Raw genomic sequence first — 16,632 nt, 5'->3', positions numbered from 1 at the left:
TGGGCTCTCAGACTCTGTGAGGGGGGAGGATCCCAGAGTCTGGGCTGCAGCCCAAGCCCAAACGCCTACATTGCTATTTTTAGTCCCACAGCCCAAGCGCTGTGAGACAAATCGACTGACTCAGGCTCTGAGACTCGATGCCACAGGGGTTTTATCCCAGTGTAGATGTAGACTTAGAGCCAGAGGGGCTGGGTTCAAATCCCCAGGTGTAATGGATGCTAAACTGTATTGTACTGTTCGGCTGTGAGGTGGCAGTGTGTGTAAAATAACTTTTTCAAATGGACCTCAGCCAGACCTGGCAGAGCATTAAAGGATCTTACGATGAACACAACTGGGGTGGATAAGCGATCTCTGTCGCCAGGCCAGATCAGAGATTATGAACCCTTTTACAACAGACCTTGCTCAGTTAGAGAACTGCTGGGTCTAGAACCTGGTGACCGTGTTCATGTCGAATTGGATGGAGAAAAAGGATGGATGACGCCAGCTGTCATAAAGAAAAAAAATCAGCTCCCAGATCTTACTGGAGGGAGGGATAGCTCAGTGGTTTGAGCATTGGCCTGTTAAACCCAGGGTTGTGAGTTCAATCCTTCAGGGGGCTATTTAGAGATCTGGGGCAAAAATCTGTCTGGGGATTGGTCCTGCTTTGAGCAGAGGGTTGGACTAGATGACCTCCTGAGGTCCCTTCCAATCCTGATATTCTATGATTCTATGATCTTATGTGATCTAGACTGGCAGTAGAGCGTTCAGAAGAAACCATCAACATCTACACTTTGTTCCTCAGAAGGAACAATCAACAAAGCAAACTCTACAGGTCGCAGATGCAGAACAAGAAGACCCAAGAATTCCAAACTGAGTCAGTCGTAACTAACGGACAGTCAGATGACCAAGCTGTTACATGTTTGGCTTGTGTAATTAGAAAACCAGCATGATTCAGAGACACTCAACAGACTGATCCATATTGAACTTCACAGATAGCGTGACAGTGTAAATACTGTACGTGGTGGGAATGTAGAACTTAAAGGGGGGGAGGCCATGGAATGTTAAACTGTATTATACTGTTCAGCCACTAGGTAGCGCTATGTGTACAATACCGTATTGAAACTAGCCTCAGCCATACCGGGCAGAACATTACAGGACCTGACGCTGAGCACAGCTGGGGAGGATAAGCAAGTTCTGTAGCCAGGCCGGCTCTGGTACATGACACCGCGTGTGCCGAGTTATTTGAGAGCTGCCGGTGGAAGGGGTTGAGGGAACACCGTATGATCAGTCCGGGGGGAGTCTTTCATCTCAGTCCCCGCTGTGTCTCACCCGCAGCCTGGCTGGGATCTTTTGCTCTCCAGTCCAGATGTTCAGGTCAAACAGTTTGGGAAGCACAGAGCGTCCTGTTTCCTACACGCGAAGGGCAGCAGGGGCTCTCAGCCGGGGTGCCTTGTTATTTCAGAATAAGGAAAACAATAAAAAAAGAACATAGGTAAAGTCGCAGCAGGAGAGCCGATTCCCTCCCACCCCCATGCAGACAGGCCCCTGCCATTTAAAGGGACCGACCCAGAGCCTGCTCCCCAACTGGCAGGTTGAAGAAATAAACATAGAAAAGCATTGCCCAGAGATCCGGCCGTCGGGGCATGTAGGGCCCTGTTCTCTCGAGGGACCAGCTTTTTCCCAAGGGCTCAGTTAGTTCCCCTTGAGGCACCCATATAAGGGACCTTCAGGTGTATGGGTGGGCAGGAGAAGGCGTTGGGCCGTTCTGAAAACACAGGGTGGGAGTTGCTGAGACTGGGAGCTGAGTCCTTTGGAAAACCTGGGAGCAACACCCAGCTCAAACCACAGCACCCAGTCCCAGCGCCACAGGAAGACACAGAAGGGTCCTGCTGGGCTCTCCCGAGGGGGCACAAACCCGTGGGGAGGGGACACGATAGGCACTGGCAGGAATCCAGGCTGCTGCATGGAATCTGCCAGCAGGGGGGCGCTCACCTGCTTTCACCATGCAATAGGTGGGGGTGTAAAAGCTACTGCTCCTGAATGCACATGCTCCTGTGCAGGGGTCTATGGGTCCGGGGCTGGCTGACCCCTGGGGGCTATGGGCCTGTGGGGAGGGGATTTTCACTCACGTCCTGGGGAGAATAGCAAGGTGCTGAGACCATGCAGGGATGCCCGGCTCAGGCTCTGACGCTCTCCTTAGAGCTGTCTGGTGCCTTTGTCGCTGGTCACAGAACAGATTGAGGAACCGCACAGGCTGGGCTGGTGCCCCAGTGGCCACGATTCCTAACTGCACGCGCACAAGCTTCCCGGAGACGCGCGTGCACCATGGCGCTGCCTGGCTTCGGGCCCACGGAACACCGGAGCGCCTCGCAAGGACTCACAGATTGTTTAAAGGGACGCTGCCCTATTCCTCTACGCTGCACTGTAAAAAAAGGGGTAATTTTGTGACAATTCCCCCCACCCCCTATGAATTTTTTTCGACTCTCCCCATCACCACCACACACTTTCTCTACCTTTTAAAACCAGTGGGAAAAGGGGGGAGGGGGAGTGAGTGAGAAGGAGCGTGGTTTTGCTACCACCATGATAGGAAAACACTTGAAATGTGACAGAAAAATATGGCAAAAATGGGAGGAAAACAAAAAGGATTAGTTGTCATTATTACAACAATAATAAACAATCATTTGCATTGGAACCCCAATCACAGAGCAGGATCCCAATGCGCCAGGTGCTGTACAAACACAGAACAACCAGCCTCTGCCTCAAAGAGCTCAAGGTCTAAGAAGCCATTTTCAGCTGGAAACCCCTTTGGATGAACATTTCCCAGCTCTGAAACTCAGGGAGGGGAGGATCAAGACACCCCTGTTCTGCTAGCCCAGTGATCGGGCCTCGGGTGGGGACGAGGCCTGGCTGGAGCAGGCTGTGGGGAGGGAGGTGGGGGCTGCCCGGAGAGCCAGAACCACCGGGGTCGATACAGGATGACTACATCTTAAAATGCTGGCTCAGTGTAGACACTCACGACAGCGATGGGCAGGGTTCCCCACCTCCCGAGAGGCAGTAGCTAGGTTGGCAGAAGAATTCCCCAGTCCACCTAGCGCTGTCTACACCGGGGTTAGGTTGCCATGGCTACGTGGCATGGGAGGCTGGATTTTTCACAGCCCCGAGAGACGTAACAATGCCAATGTCACTTTTCAGTGTAGACCAGCCCTGAGAAAGCAGCTCGGCCTGATCCCTCACTCCTACCCCTCTTAGCCCAGCTGCTGTGCCGAGATGGACAGGGAATGGGGGAGAGAGACCGATGGGGAAGGCAGTGCTCTCACAGAGCCGGGCGCATTCCTCCACCCACACCTGCCGGCCGCAGAATGCAGATGCTATGTGCCTGGGCAGCCAACTGGAATTCCAGCAGATCGCCCAGCATGGCCACCCCTCCCCACAGCACGGCAGGGCCCCGTTTCCACCCTGCTCCAGTGGGCACCGGGGCATGAGCGAGGGGAGGCAGACAGGGCAGGGAGCTGGCAGCGCCATAAGACATTCGGCAGCCATGCCTGGCAGGAGAGTCCCCAGTGCAGCTAAAGCCCCTCCTGAGGAGGCCGGGACCCGGGGCCCTTTGACAAGTGTCCTCAGGGAGGGGAAAGGGCAGGCAGGGAACCAGGGAAGCTAGGCCTAATCCTGCCCTTATGCCATTGGTGTGACTGGAGTTGGCCCCTGATCTGGGCCCCAATTTCGCAAGGTTTTAGGGGCTGGCTTCAGTCAGACCAAGCCGAGGCCCCCTGACTCACGTGGCATCAGCGCTGGTGCCTCTCACCAGCCCCTCTGCTCCAGGGCTCCAGTTGTGTTTGGGTGGACCTGGCTCCCGGGGGCAGCATGGAGGTAGGATGGCCTGTGCCAAGGTCAGGAAAGAATTTGGCCCCTTCTTGAGTGATTCCTGAGGGGGTTTATAACCTACTGACCCCCCTTGCTGCTGAAATGTCTGACTGGGAAGCTAAAACCAGCCTCCTCTCTCAGGCCTCTTACCCAGGGTCTCAACGTGCTTCACAAAGGATGTAAGCCTCCCAGCAGCCCTCAGAGCTAAATGGGGAAACTGAGGCAGGGAGCGGTGGCGGGGCTTGCAGTGAGAGAGCTAGGACTAAAGCCCAGTTAGAACCTGAGGGGGCTGCGTGTCAGGATGCCTGGGCCCAGTCCTGACTCTGCCACTGACTTGCTGTGTGGTCTTGGGTGAGTCCCTTCCCCAGCCTATCCCTGTTTGCGATAACCACCTGGCCCTCCTCACAGGGACGCTGCGAGGCAGGAGCATTTGCAAAGGTCGCTGTGAGCCCCAGAGTGCATGGGGCGATGGATCGTTTCGGCCGAGGGCAGGGTTCCCAGCACCCTGCTAACTGCCTGGCTGCTCCGGGGGTCGGGGGTCGGGGGCCGGCTTGCTCTGACTGGCTGGCCCGCTGCTTGTTTAGCTGCCTGAGGGCAGCATCGTCTGTTTGCTCAGCTTGGGCGGAAGGACCAGGTGCCTCCAGCACAGCGAGCGGGGGGACTCCCACTGGCCCCTCGGCCATACTGGGGCTTGAGCTCTTTGCAGTTGTGTCCCCACACAGGAAACACAAGGCCCCTTCCCGGGTCTCTGCAGAGCCCCAGCGCTTTGCACCCACCCTGGCAGTGCCCATCCTAGGCTGGGGCATTATGGGAGGCTGCCACATGGCCCCTCTTCTTTGGGGTGGGAGGGGGGAAAAGCCCATGTGGGCCAAATATGCAGAATCCCAGCCCCCCCCCGCCTCCAAGTGGCCAATCGCAGCGAAGGTTGTTCTGAAAGCTGCCTCTGTACTGTCTCCTTCACCCCCTGTGGGATCGGAAACTGGCCCCATCCCCTTAGGGAGGAGGAACACTGGGCGTGGGAGGATGAGGCAGCGCTCCCCAAGGGCGAGGCATGCCTGGGACCCAGTCACAGCAGGACGTAAGGCCCAATAGTCTCTGAGTTTGGGGGGCCATTAACTCAGGAAATGATGCTTATTGTCCATCTATCTATCCCCATACACCCCCTCTATCTATCTATCTATCTATCTATCTATCTATCTATCTATCTACACCTTATCTATCTATCTATCTATCTATCTATCTATCTATCTATCTATCTATCTATCTATCTATCCCTATACACCCCCTCTATCTATCTATCTATCTGTCTATCTACCTATCTATCTATCTATCCCTATACACCTTATCTATCTATCTATCTATCTATCTATCTATCTATCTATCTATCTATCTATCTATCTCCTTCTCTAACCCCCATCACTCCAGTATCTCAATCCCTCCTCCTCCCAGTATCTCCCCATCTCTGCCTGTGGTCTTCTCCCCCCGCCCCACATCCCTTCTGGGCCCTGCAACCTTGAGATGCCCTTGAGCTCCAATGCTCTGGGACCAGTTTCCATGGAGACTAAACCAGCTGAACTGCACAGGGAGCCAGCGCCGCCAGAAAATAAAGGAGGCCGACAGCCATGATGAGACGCACAAAGGGAAACCTCATCCCAGCCACGATATGGGGGGGGGGTCATTTGACTCCTTCAGCCCCACTGCAAGGTGGGCCATGGCCATATGGCCATGTGGACTGGGAGCCAGGACCCCTGGGTTCTCTTCCTAGATTTGGGAGTGGGGTCTAGTGAATTAGAGCAAGAGGGGGGCAGAGCCAGGACTCCTGGGTTCCATTCCTAGCTCTGGGTGGGAAATGGGATCTAGTGGTTAGTGCAGGGGACTGTGGGTCCTAAGCCAGCTCTGATGCTGACTCTCTGGGTGGTCTTTGCCCATCCCTGTGCCACGTGGGATGAGCCTGTGAGTGCCCCACTCTGCCAGGGGCCTGCGTGGATGCTGGCACAGAGCCAGGAAGGTGGCGTTAGCTCATGGATGGGGCTGGCCCTTTCTGAAGGCCTCTGAGGTGTTGGCGTTGGTCCACCCCACCCCATGGGGCCCTGGAGAGAACTGGCCTTTCCTGACAACCAAGGCCTGTTCTCACGGCCAGAGCCGAGGCCTCTCAAAGGAGGGATTTTTTTCCTATTCAAGCTCAGCGAACCTGATGAGCATGAGGATCTAGGCTCGGGGGAGGGGTGGGGAGCTCCCCCCTCAATCCTGCCCCTGCCCAACTTTTCGGCTCCTGAGCCCCTTCCCTCCCACCGCCCGGTTGCCCCGCCCACGCCTGCGAATGCAGCCTGCTGCCCCCTGTCCTTTGCAAGGGGAAGGGCAGGGCTGAGAGCAGCTCTTCCCCGTTGGAACAGGGCCGCCCGGGGGGGAGGGGGGGGAAGTGGGGCAATTTGCCCCAGGCCTCGGGCCCCACAGGGGCCCCCACGAGAATATAGTATTCTATAGTATTGCAACTTTTTTTATGGAAGGGGCCTCCGAAATTGCTTTGCTCCAGGCCCCCTGATTCCTCTGGGCAGCCCTGCGCTGGAATATGGGGAGCCGAGCACCAGCTCCTGTCTCTCCAGGATTTGTGGCTGGCTCAGGAATGGGGGGTTGGGAGCCTCCCTGCCCATAACCTGGAGCTGCCATGACTGCCGTGTCCCTGACAAGGCATTTTAAATGGCCGGGATGAAAATGGCCTTATCTCCCAGCAAATCGGCCTTGCTGCCTGGGTATGTCTTAGACTGACCAGGGACAAACCTCCTGCTTCAGGGCCACTATTAACTGAGGGTCAGGAGGGAACTTCCTGGGGCAGGTTCTCCCACTCCCAGAGGTTTTGGCACCTTGCCCTGACGTGGCTGGTACCCGGTTACAGTCAGAGACGGTATCCTGGGCTGGATGGAGCCCTGCTCTGATCCAGGCTAGCATTCCCTGTGCCCCTTGATCTCCAGTCTTCCATTGAGTCCTCTGGGCTAGATCATGCACAGATACAGCACAGAGGGCACGGTCCAAGGAGAGGGGGGCAAAATGGGCTTTGGATTGTGGGTTGCTGCAGGGGCCAGAATGCCCCCCAGTGTAAATTAGAGCGACCCCAGGGCTGCTTATGGGCTGTGCAGCCTCCCAGAAGCCTCTTAGCACTGAATGCTATGACTACTCCCCCTCCTGGCCCCGCAGGGCGGCTTACGTCAGCCCTGTACTTCTGCCTGGAAGGATTTCCCCGGCCCCTAGGGGCTCAAAGATGGGCCCTATACACCTTCAGGGCTGCCCATAGGAGCCTGAATCAACACCTTAGAATAGGAGTCGGCAACCTTTCAGAAGTGGTGTGCCGAGTCTTCATTTATTCACTCTAATTTAAGGTTTCGCGTGCCAGTCATACATTTTAACATTTTTTGAAGGTGTCTTTCTATAAGTCTATAATATATGACTAAACTATTGTTGTATGTAAAGTAAATACGGTTTTTAAAATGTTTAAGAAGCTTCATTTAAAATTAAATTAAAATGCAGAGCATCCCAGACTGGTGGCCAGGACCCGGGCAGAGTGAGTGCCACTGAAAATCAGCTAGCGTGCCGCCTTTGGCACGTGTGCCATAGGTTGCCTACCCCTGCCTTAGAATATAAAATACCAGCTGCCCTTTATATCTCTGAGATAAGTACAAAAGGGTTTCCCCTCGGCAGGTCCCAGGCTGAGCCCCATGGCGCGGTTGCTGGCAAGCAGCCCAGTGGGTTTGAAATCCCCTGAAGCAAACCCATGATCTGCACCCAGCTTGCACCTGTCTAGCAGGGCCAGCCTGCTCGGGTCACTAGCAGGGTTTGATTCCATGACTCCACACATCAGCCTCTACTGCTCCGCTAAGGGAGTAACCTCCCCAGCTAGCAGCTGAAGTAGGCTCTTATCCTCTGCTGGGTGCAGCCTCTAGAGGGGGACATGGTGCTGCTAGTGCGGCTGAGAGTCATGGGGTACTTGAGTCCCACCAGCAGGGCTTAATACCTACATGGCATGAGCATCACCCTTACCCCTGAGGTGCCTTTTCACCTGTGACCCGAGAACCCCTTAATGCCAACTGGCCAAGGCATCACAGGAGTTCCCTGGTTCTGGCACGCACGTGCTGGTCACCAGAGAATGTCTCGTGAGGGCTAACGTGAAAGTCGGGGTCTCCCTGGCCATTAGGACCATTGTGAAATGTACACAGAGATCCTGCGTTGGGAGTTGTGTGTATAGCCTGGAAATGTGTTCTCAGAGTCTGCGTCAGGGCACGAGTCACCAGCGGAGGGGAAGAAACAGGTTTTCTGTCGGACAAGAGAGTTAGTCAGCTCTCTCTCTCTGTCAGATGTCAGAGCATTGCAAGGGAATGCATCGGATGCCCATTTACCAAAGAGATGTGAAGACAACAGGGCAGCAGCACTCAGAAGAAACAAGCTGCGGGGGATTATCCCATCTCTGAGGATAAGCAACCACTGCAGAGAACAGACGCTATGATAAATAACACTCATGATCCTGCAGCTATAACCCTCTGCCTTCCCCTCCCACAGCCCAGGCCGGCCTCTGTCAATAAAGGAGAGCTTGTGGGGGCAGTAATACCAGCTCCAGCCACTAGAGAGCGATGTCACACATGTGGTCAGATTCACCTCTTGCTTGTTCCAGCTTCTTTTCATTAGGGCTGGTCAAAAAAATCGACACTTTTTCACCCCAAGAGAATTTGAATGAAATATTTTTAATTTGAAATATTTTAATGAAAAATGTCGATATTTTTCCATTGAAAAGTTTTAGCTGGAACAACTCGTGATTTTTGTCTTGGTTTTAGAGCACCAAATAATAATAATAATAAACCAGGTTTGGATTTTGGGGGTTTATTTCCCTTCCTTTCTCCCCCTTTTTAACTTTTGCTTCTTTTTGCTGCGGGGGGGAATAGAAAAGGCACAAAAAGTGTGGAGGGAAAAAGATTTTTGGGGGAACAATGGGGTTCCCCCACTTTTTCCTTCTTTTTATTTGTATTTTTTTTACTTATTTTTAAAACCCTAAAACAAATGTCACATTTTTTTTTATTTTGCACTTCTGAAAAAGGAAACAAAAATTGTGGCTCAAACCAAAACTTTTGTCCCAACTGAACGTTCCATGATACATTTAGATTTGGAGGAAACGGTGCTTTTTTAAGGGTGAAAAAAATTGCCCATCAAAAATTTTCCACCAATTCGAATTCTCACCCACTCTCCTGTCCCCAGTGGGGCTGGAGGGTGACTCTGCCAGCAAGACCAGTGACCAAACCTGAGGGATCTCAGCACCCCCCTGCACCTGGTACACTGACCTCTGGCGAAAACCTGGTGCTTTTATAGCAGGAGGTGAGACGAATGGGGAAGTTGAGCCACAAAGGTGAAGTTTCCTATGGGTTTCTTCAGTGACTTAAGTTCGGTTCTCAAAAATGAACCTAAACCCCATTGGCTTTCAAAGATATGTAGGCTCCTAAATCACTTAGAAGCTTTTGAAAATGTTACCCACACTGCTCTAGAAGGGGCTTGTGGGCACTGGAAGTGGGTGGAGGGGATTGAACACATGGAACCTTTAAAAGAAAGAGTTGCACAGGGGAGGAAAATGATAAACCAGACCTACACAAAGAATACAGGAAACGGCCTTTCTACCCCTTCTCTTGCTGCAGGGCACGTTAGCTTGTGCTCACGACCCCTGGAGCGTCTCAACCAGGCGTCTGGGGTTGTGTCCCCCGTGCCCTGCCTCCTGCATGGGACTATTTTTCATCATGGAGGAGGACGTTCTGGAAGCTCAGCCAGTTCCCACCAAGGGCTGGGTTTTTAAAATGACTCTTTGCAGGTGGGATCCGGGCCGGAAGAGGCCATCGGTCAGGCCGTGTGGGGTTTCGCGGGCTACACACTGCTCAGGGCTGGGCTAGCAGGGGGCTGTGGGTTGGGATTGAGGGGCACAGACAGAGCCGGGTGGGTGGAAATCAAGACTGGGATAGAAGGGGGCTGCAGGTCGGGATTGAGGGGCATCAGCAGAGCTGTGTGGGCAGAGCCTGCCCAGCACCTCTCTGTGCAATGCCTGGCTCTACGAAGGGCTCATGGCCTTCCTGACAGTCCCCGAAGCTGGGCACACATCCCTCCCTCCTACTACTGCCACCAGACTGCAGGCTGCCATGAAGGGCCTGGGCCGGGTAAATAGACACTTCCTGCCCCAGGGAGCCTCCAGCGCTAATTATAGACCCCGCCGCATTTAGAATTGCTCTTTAGTGATGCACACAGAGTCTGGCTGCATGATGCCCCCGCCCAAGGACAGTCCATGGCACCAGCAACTCTCACACTGGGGGGCAGTCTCCTGAGGCCCCCAGCCCACCAGGGCGAGAGACAATGATGAGCTGGGAAAGTCTTAGTGAGCCAGGGAGCTCCTGGGGAGCTGGAGAGGGTGGAACAAAGGACAGGGGGTTCTCCCCCTTGCCTTCTGGCTGCCCTTTTCAGCCTGCCCCTTGTACTGTAGCTCCCTGCCCCCAGCCCCTGAAGCCCCCACGTGGGATGCGGCTCCAGCCGCTCCTGCTCCACCAGGAAGGCCCCGTAATAGCGGGATGCCAAAGCGGGAGGGGCTGGATCAGGCCCAGTCGAGGGGAAGGCCTGGATTTGGGTGACAGAGCACAGTGGGAAAAGCCAAAGACTGTGGCCCCAGCGAGCGCCCCCCGTCCCAGCCCTCGGGGGAGACGCAGCAGAGACAGCAGGCCCAGCCCAGGGGCTCCCATGTCACCCCTCGCACACAAACCTTCACCCCCCCACAACCTCACCAAGACCTACACACCACTCTCACACACACACACACACAGGCACCCCTTTGTGCACCATATACACACCCACATACACCCTCTACACACCCAACACCCCTTCCACACTCACCACACACTCATGTACCACCTGTGCATCCCACACTCCCCACACATCCAACATCACCCTCCACACACACACGCCACTTGCCCCCCCCAGCCCGCAAGGTACAGCCAACACCCCATGCGACAGACACCCCCCAGTGCCAGGAACCCTCACACACACAGCACACACCCATACCTTACCCCCGCCCCTTACATCAGACACATCCCACCCTCTACACGTGCTCACGCAGCTTGCGAGAGAGCCCTAGCCAGTCCCCTGGGGGTGAAATACGCCTCCTGCTGTCTCTGCTGTGCAAAGCATTTGCAGATGAGGAGCCACGTGGCGACTCCTCTTGCAGTGGGGAGGGCAGCCTGTGGGGCTGCAATACAGTCCCTCCCCCCCAGTGTCCCTATGGGCTCCTCCCCACCCCCCCGGCAAAGGAGCCCTGTGAGCCAGTCCGTAGGAGATGATCACACCTAGCTCTTTGTCAAGTGCTTCCGGATCCTGGCACGGGGGCCTTGAGGCTGGGGTTTCCCATCAGACCCCTTTGGAAATCTCATTATAATCAGGTTTCAGAGCCTTGTGGCCCAGTTTCCCATTGGAGGTGACGCAAAGTCTGGGTTTCTTCTTAGTATCACTTGTTTATATAGACCAGCTCTGGAATAGAGGTGGGCACTGGCCCAATCTCAGCCCAAAACCAATGCCCGGTTCCCAAGGAGCAGTTCTGCTCCTACAACAGACTCTAGTTTGAGAGATTCCAGCAGGGAGCAAACTGCCCAGATGCTGCTTGCAACAGTTCCCCACAAAGAACCATCATCACAAACTAACCACACAGCACTTCTGCAAAGGCTGAACCCTTGCTCGTACACCAAGAGAAAGAATTTATATGCCTGTGTGCAACAGCGCCACCTGGTGCCTCCTGCTATAACAATACATAGTCTCTTTCACTAGTTTCTTTTATCCAAAGCTCTCACCATGATTCACAAACATTAATAACTTTAGCCCCCACGGCAGACAGGTCTGTACATTCCCAGTGATACAGACGGGGAATCCGAGGCTCCACGGCCACACAGCAAGCCCACTGCAGAGCTGGGAAGAGACCCCAGGCAGGTGCTCTAACCACTAGCCCAGACCATCTCCTTATAGCCTTGGGACTGAATGTATCCACCGTGTGCACCTGAACATCAGGCCTCGATCTTCAGCAGTGTAAATTGGTGTCGCTCCATTGAAGTCAGTGCTAGTTTGCACCAGCTGAAGGTCTGGCCCCCAAATCCCTCAGCTGCACAAACTCTAAGCACGGGTGGAAAGGACTCTGCCATGAGACCCACACCGCATGCTCTGGGCTGGCTTGTACCCTGAGGCTGGGGAGACTGGTCCTGCATCCACACAAATGGGTCTCTCTGTTCTGGGTTGGAGACCTCATTGGAAACTCTCCAGACAAGAGCCTGATTCTGCTGAACATGCTGGTTTTGATCAGGAGTCACCCTCACAGCAGAGTTACCCGCAGTGTGAACCTGGCATGGTGTGAAACAGGAGTGAGTGGCTGAAGCCAAGTCTGCAGACACCTCCCCTCTGTGCCTTTGGCATTAACTCTTCGTTTTCTGGTTTCCCTTGCGGAGTGTTGGATTCCCTCTACTGCTCTCAGACGGCCCCCGCCCCTGCCTCTTTTCATGGGAGACCTGCCCTGGTGCCAGGCTGACAGCGGGCAGAGCTGGGCAAGGCTTGTGCCCAGAGACTGAATCAGTCATGCTAATGCCCCTCAAATCCTGCATCCCCACACAACCCTGTAGGCCTCCCTCCCCCGCTATCCCAGCCCTGCCCAGCTCTGCCAGTGTCCCTCAGTCCCAGCTTACAGCCACCCCCACCCTGCTATCCCAGCCCAGAGAGCCTGAAGAGGCCTTGTCTATACTAGGGACGTTTTGCTCAAATTTCCCACTGTTGCTAGGGGGCTCATCTCGCCCCGAGTTAGGGGCGCTGGGAGTCCGCGTGCAGATGGGCTGCTGTTGTTTTAAGCACCAGGGGGTTTCAAAAGCATATGTGACTTAGGAGCCCCCTGTGCTAACGATTTCCCCAGGTCTCCCAAGTCACTGATGAAAATGAGAATTAGCCAAGCTCGGAGCAGGGTGCGACAACACCACAGAGAACCCAGGAGAGTCCGGGCAGGCTCTAACCACTAGCCCACACCACTGCCATGCAGGTTTGGGACTAAATCCCCCATCTCGTCGGGAGATCATTGCAAAATGTCCCTAGTGGAAAACCAGGCCAGAGAGTCCGGGAGAGAAAAAAACCCAGAGAGAAAAGGAAACCCAGAGCCAGTGAGAGAGACACAGAAAGGGACGACCAGTGACAGATGGAGCCGGAGCGTGGACGGGAAGACTCACTGAGGCTGCTGGTTTTCGCCCAACCGTTACTTTCCCTCCCTCTCTGTGCTTCACCCGTTGGCCAGTTCTCCTGTCCCTGGCAGACCTTGAACCAACCTTGGGCCAAGCGGCTCCTGCGTAGGAAATGGGGCCCTGGATTTCTGTAACTTAGGAAACCAAACTGTCCCTGGGAAGCGTCACACACGCTCTCCCCTACCCCCGCCCGCAGATCTCTAGCTCCGGCTCCTCCCATCCCAGATAGTGCCCAACATCCAGAGCTGCCCCCTTCGTGGGTCCCAGGCCCCGCTACTGAGGGGTCTGGATGGGGGCTGCGTATGACTGACTTTGGGAATGAGCCCCCCAGTCCGGAATTGCTGGTTCCTGGTTGGAGAAAGGGAGGGATTCGAACCCGGACCCCAGATCCAATGCCCAGGCCTTTGGGGTGGGCTATCCCTGGCTCTGGACCATCCCACTGGCTGATCCTCTCCCCAGGGACACCAGGGAGCTGGGAATAGGGCCACTCCAAGGGGAGGGGTGGGCCCCATGGGCACTGGAGGAAGCAAGGCCTCATTCGCTGGCCTCTGTCAGATGGCTAAGAGGTCCCCTGCCCAGGCCTGGTCTGCTGCCCCCCATGGAGAAGCCTGGGGGGATGGGGGGCCATCGAGGGGGAGAGGAGGTGGGGGAATCTGCTGAGGTTGGAGTGTGAGCGCTAGGGGACACCCCAAGCCAGAACTCCTGCAGGACACTAAAATATGGGGGAAGGGGGGAGCAACCCATCCACCGCAGTTGTCAGCCAGCAGGGTCTGCCCCCCGAGTTTGTGACCCATCCTTGTGCTGCAAGGGCTCTGCCCCCCCAATCCTTCCTCCCATCACAACCCCTCTCCCCCTTCCTCACCCCAATGTCTTCCCCTCCCCCTGCCACTGCTATGCCAGGCTGGGAGAACTGCAGGTTGGGGGGTGCAGAGAGAGGATGGGGGGATCCTGAGAGAGGGTGGCCTGGGAAGTTCCCCCAAACAAGTTCTTTCATGCCTTGTTCCATGGTGCGAGCTACTTCCCTGGTGGAGCATTCTTGTTTGGTGAAGGCAGTTTTAAGGCTAAGGTGTGTATCCTGGATTTTCTCCTCAGAGCATATTTGGTGGTATCTGAGTGCCTGGCTGTAGATAACAGATTTCTTGGTGTGTTTGGGGGGTGGATCTATGGAGGTCATGGTGGTAATCTGTGGGTTTCTTGTATATAGTTGTCTACAGGGCTCCATGGTTGAAGCTGATCTTTGGGTCCAGGAAGTTGATGCTGGTGTGGGAGTTTCCCAGAGCGAGTTTGACGGACGAGTGATGGTGGTTGAAGTTGTGGTGGAAATCTACGAGGGAGTTTAGGTCATCGGCCGGAGGGTGAAAATATCATGGATGTATCTCGGTTCTATCTTTGGTTTTGTGATGCCTTTGTCCAGAAATTGGCATATTGGGTAGCCACCCTAGCATCAATGGCTGTTCCCACGATTTGGACAAAATGTTTGATGTTGAATGAAAAATGGTTCTGGGTGAGGATGAAATGGATGAGTCTGGCAATGTATTTGGGGTGGATCTCTGAGAGTTGTCCATTATTTGAGGCGGGCAGCGATGTCGTCATGGTGAGGGGTGTTGGTGTACAGGGAGGTGACATGCATGGTGTCAAGGATGGTGTTCTGAGGGAGATTGCTAATGTTGTGGAGTTTCTGGAGGAAGCTGATTGTATCCTGGAGAAAGGTGGCCCTTTGTATGATGAGTGGTCTGAGGATGGTTTCTTCAAGTCCTGATATTTCTTCAGTGAGAATGCCATGGCCAGCTATGACGGGTCTGCCTGAGTTCCCGTTTCTGTGTCTTGGGACGCATGCAGTAGGTCCTTCAGGTGGGTTTGTGAGGAATAAGGTCACAGAGATTTTCTTGGAGTTGGAAGTATTTGATGATATCCTTAAATGACTGGGTGAATTATGATATGGGGTCTTCTCTGAGTTCTTTATAGTCAGCGGTGTCGGAGAGCTGTCAGTTGGCCTCTCTGGTGGTTGGATTTCAGGGACTGTCCTCTTAGCGTTGGAGAGATTGTGGTGGATGGGATGTTTGTTAATGTGGTGGATGGGATGTTTGTTAATTTTCTTCCTGAAGCAATCAGTGTAAGAATGTTCAATGGGTCCCCTGTGGGGAGTCCGGCCAGATGAGTCTGTTTTCTTACGACTGTCTGTCGGTGGCGATGTGGTCGTGGTGGGGGATGTTGGGTGTTTTCATTGTTGGGATAGAATTCTTTGAGGCGGAGCCAGCGAAATAATTTTTCTAGCTCTCCACATGCTGGTACGGGGTCAGGTTCCGTGGTGGGCAGAAGTTCCGTCCCTCGCAGAGTACAGATAATTCAGTGCCGGTTAGGATTACACTAATACATATGATACAGGCTAATAGGTATGATTTTCAAGGGGTGCAGAGATTGCATGCTAAGTCGGGAGCGGTGTGCTCCAGAGGTGAGGGGCCAACCCTGCTGCTCCTATTGACTCGCTCTGGAAACTGTGGCAAGACACCGCCCCTTGCCGTGCCTCAGTTTCCCCATCTGTAAAAGCGGGAGGGGAGTCTGGCCCACCTGTTCCAAGAGTTTGGTGATTTGTGGATGGGAAGTGCTATTCAAGCACACGCCATTGCTTGGAGTACGATTCAAACCCAAATTCATGCTGGCTATAACTCCTTCTAAGCCAGCAGGATAGAATTGGCCCCGTGGCCAGGATTTTCAAAGCTCTCAGAGCCCCCGGATTGTTTTCAGAAGAGCTTGGCCTGCTGGGTGCTATGCATCTGCCATATTTCCAAGAGGTCTCAGCACCTGCAAACCGGGCCAGAACTCAGCTCCCCAACAGGATGCAAGAGAAGAGGCCAGATTCTCAAAAGTGAACAACGGGGGCAGGGGTGTGTGTGTGTGCTGCAAACTGTGGCTCAATGTGTCTAAATAAATCCACACACAAATTCACCGATCTCCCTCTCCCATATGTGTGAGATAGGCAGACAGATAGACAGATAGATGGGGTGTATGGGGATAGATAGATAGATAGATAGATAGATAGATAGATAGATAGATAGATAGATGGGGTGTATGGGGATAGATAGATAGTGGGGGTGTATGGGGATAGATAGATAGATGGGGTGTATGGGGATAGATAGATAGATAGATAGATAGATAGATAGATAGATAGATAGATGGGGTATATGGGGATAGATAGATAGATAGTGGGGGTGTATGGGGATAGATAGATAGATAGATAGATAGATAGATAGATAGATAGATAGATGGGGTGTATGGGGATAGATAGATAGTGGGGGTGTATGGGGATAGATAGATCGATCGATAGATAGATAGATCGATCGATCGATAGATAGATAGATAGATAGATAGATAGATAGATAGATAGATAGATAGATAGATGGGGTATATGGGGATAGATAGATAGATAGTGGGGGTGTATGGGGATAGATAGATAGATAGATAGATAGATAGATAGATAGATAGATGGGGTGTATGGGGATAGATAGATAGTGGGGGTGTATGG

At 53.8% G+C, this 16,632-nt stretch overlaps 1 protein-coding gene across 1 annotated transcript in view; it reads left to right on the top strand.

The window, feature by feature from the left end:
- The window catches only part of LOC101948039 (junctional adhesion molecule A-like), a 333,339-nt gene that overhangs the window by 316,238 nt on the left and 469 nt on the right, over window positions 1-16,632 (top strand). Inside the window, exon 8 of the mRNA XM_065574695.1 lies at window positions 15,952-15,975. Within this exon, the coding sequence (XP_065430767.1) occupies window positions 15,952-15,975 (24 nt within the window). The remainder of the gene's footprint in view (window positions 1-15,951; window positions 15,976-16,632) is intronic.

Source organism: Chrysemys picta, chromosome 20, assembly GCF_011386835.1.
Source record: "Chrysemys picta bellii isolate R12L10 chromosome 20, ASM1138683v2, whole genome shotgun sequence".
NCBI lineage: Eukaryota > Metazoa > Chordata > Testudines > Emydidae > Chrysemys > Chrysemys picta.
Note: the sequence above shows the minus strand (reverse complement) of the source record. Positions and strands in the feature narration are given on the sequence as shown.